Source organism: Acomys minous, assembly GCF_964271855.1.
Source record: "Acomys minous genome assembly, chromosome: 19".
Taxonomy (NCBI): Eukaryota; Metazoa; Chordata; class Mammalia; order Rodentia; family Muridae; genus Acomys; species Acomys minous.
In genome coordinates this window covers 65,217,823-65,220,017 of record NC_140499.1, presented here as the reverse complement: position 1 = coordinate 65,220,017, position 2,195 = coordinate 65,217,823, and the positions used below count along the sequence as shown (strand labels likewise).

The window sequence follows — 2,195 nt, the reverse complement described above, 5'->3', positions numbered from 1 at the left end:
TGAAGGTCTTGTCTTCTTCATTTTCCTGGCTAATTTGATGGCCTACTCTAACATTTGTTGTTGTTGTTTTAAACATTTGTGTGTGTATGTGTGTGTGTGTAGAGTGTACACATGCATGCGTGTATGTACATATGAATGCTACCCTTGTGGAGGTCAGAAAACAACTTTTAGAGTCAGTTCTCGATTTCCACAGTGTGGATCCTGGGGATTGAACTCAAGGCGTTGGGCCTGGCAGCCAGGCACCTTTACCTACTAAGCAAGCCCTATTTCAAGAAGTCATTTTAACTGGACATTAAAATAAGGCTTTAGCTCATTTTCCAGCAGTCTCTTATGGCTGATCGGGGTCCAGGAACAGACAGACTACTTACAGTAGACCTCTCCTAGCCTCTGGGAACAGCAAGCAGTGCTCTATTTGTTTGTTTGTTGTTTCTGTTGCTGTGATAAAACACGCCAACCAAGGTAACTTACAGAAGTGCCTACAGTTCCCAAGGGATAAGAGTGTATCACCATCATGGCGGGAGGCAGAGCAGCAGGCAGAAAGCGTGCATCTCAAGCCACAAGCAGGAGGCAGAGAGCAAACGGAATGGCGGCAAGCCTTTGAACTCTCAAAGCCTGCCCCCAGTGACAAAATTTCCTTGCAAGTCTACTTAACTGAGAGCCAGGTATTCAAATGACAGAGCCTATGGGGGACTTTCTCATTCAAACGGCCACAAACAGCATTTCTGAGGGATAGGAGGAAAGGTTAGAGTTGAGCTTTTTCTCTTCCGGCGCCACTATCTCCAGCATTTATCGTCGAGGTACAGAGTTCTGCATCCATTTCTAACTGGCAAGTGACTCAAGAGTCCAGTTCCACGCCCCTCACTTGAAGAAGCCAGCTGCTCACCAAAACAAATCGCTAGCTATATTGATACGGCCTACTCAAGCTGCTCAGACCTTACGTGCTCTGCCTGCTGCCTCTGTGGACCATCAGCCAGTGAGGTAGCCTTCTAGTAGCGTTCAGCCCACAAGATCCTAGTCCAAGCTTCAGCATCAAACGCCATCGCTGCAGTTGGACGCATCTTTCCTTTAGGGTGCAAATTCCTTTTAAGGCAATGTGGCCCGCCTCTCCCTACCATATAAGGCTCGCTTCTGAGAAGCAAGCCCCACCCAGAGCTTAGCTGGCTTTGACAACGGCCTGGGCGGCATGCCAGGAAAAGAGCACCTGCCAGACTGGCTTAGACTAGTCCGAATGAGCTGGCCCTTGGAGCCTGCCTTTCTACCACAGAGGAAAGATTTACTCAGCTCTAAAAAGCCTACAGGCTGGCTTACACATGGGGAGAGAGGAAGGCCATAGAAGATGGTGCAGGACCCAATTCGCCTTCTACAAAGGACCAGAATATTTTTCCTTGCACAGGTCCTGGAGAACCGAGAGCAGGCAAGGCTAATGAGTGCTGAGATACCACTGCAGACACTACCTCGTCTTTCCCCCTAAGTAAAACCCTTAAGCGGCCGCGGGACCCTCGCCCCTACGCCCCACCTTTATGGAAATCTGCCACAGCGCGGGTGGGCGAGTCCTGAAGCCTCTCGGCACCGCCCACCTCTCGCTTCCGCTCGCTCTCATTGACAAAAGCCCGCCCTGGGCGAGACCCACCTTCGGCCCCGCCCCCGGCGCGCCTATTACATGGGGCGGGCGGTTCCGCGCGCGCCCGCCCAGTTGCCGCACGGACCTCGGAGCTGGGGACGCTCGCTCGACCTCCGCGGAAAGATGAACGGGACGCGGAGCTGGTGTACCCTGGTGGACGTGCACCCGGAGAGCCAGACCACGGTAGGTCGTCGCGCTCGCCCCGCCTCCCCGCTTCGGCGCCCGTGGCTTTCCTGCTCCACGGCTCCGGGCGCCTCACGCCGAGCTAGCCGACGCCACCTGACGACGTCTCCGGCTCGGCGCGCTCAGCCCCGCGTCGCCCCGTGCGCTTTCTTGCCTTTGCCCTGCGGGCGGGCGGCGGGGTGGCGGGGCGCGGGACTAAAGGCTGGCGGCCCCAGGGCTGGGGAGTGCCTGTCCTTGGCGGGGACGCTGCAGCCCCGGCTCGGGCTAGACCTAGATTGGATCGAGGGAGACGAGCTCAAGGGGACCGGGTCCTTGCGCTGTTTAGGACGCTGTTGCGACGGCCCAAGCCGGTTAGGTCTTTCCGTGTTCCCCGGTGGCCTCAGAAGCCCTT

General features: G+C 55.9%; 1 protein-coding gene across 4 annotated transcripts in view; it reads left to right on the top strand.

Moving 5' to 3' along the window:
* Window positions 1-1,654: 1,654 nt before the first annotated feature.
* TUFT1 (tuftelin 1) overlaps window positions 1,655-2,195 on the top strand; it is a 48,715-nt gene continuing 48,174 nt past the window's right edge. For 2 of the 4 annotated variants that reach the window (XM_084769284.1, XM_084769283.1), the window contains exon 1: window positions 1,655-1,804. In XM_084769284.1, the coding sequence (XP_084625410.1) occupies window positions 1,661-1,804 (144 nt within the window). In that variant the 5' untranslated portion in view covers window positions 1,655-1,660. The remainder of the gene's footprint in view (window positions 1,805-2,195) is intronic. The other 2 variants (XM_084769282.1, XM_084769281.1) reach the window with 2 other exon arrangements.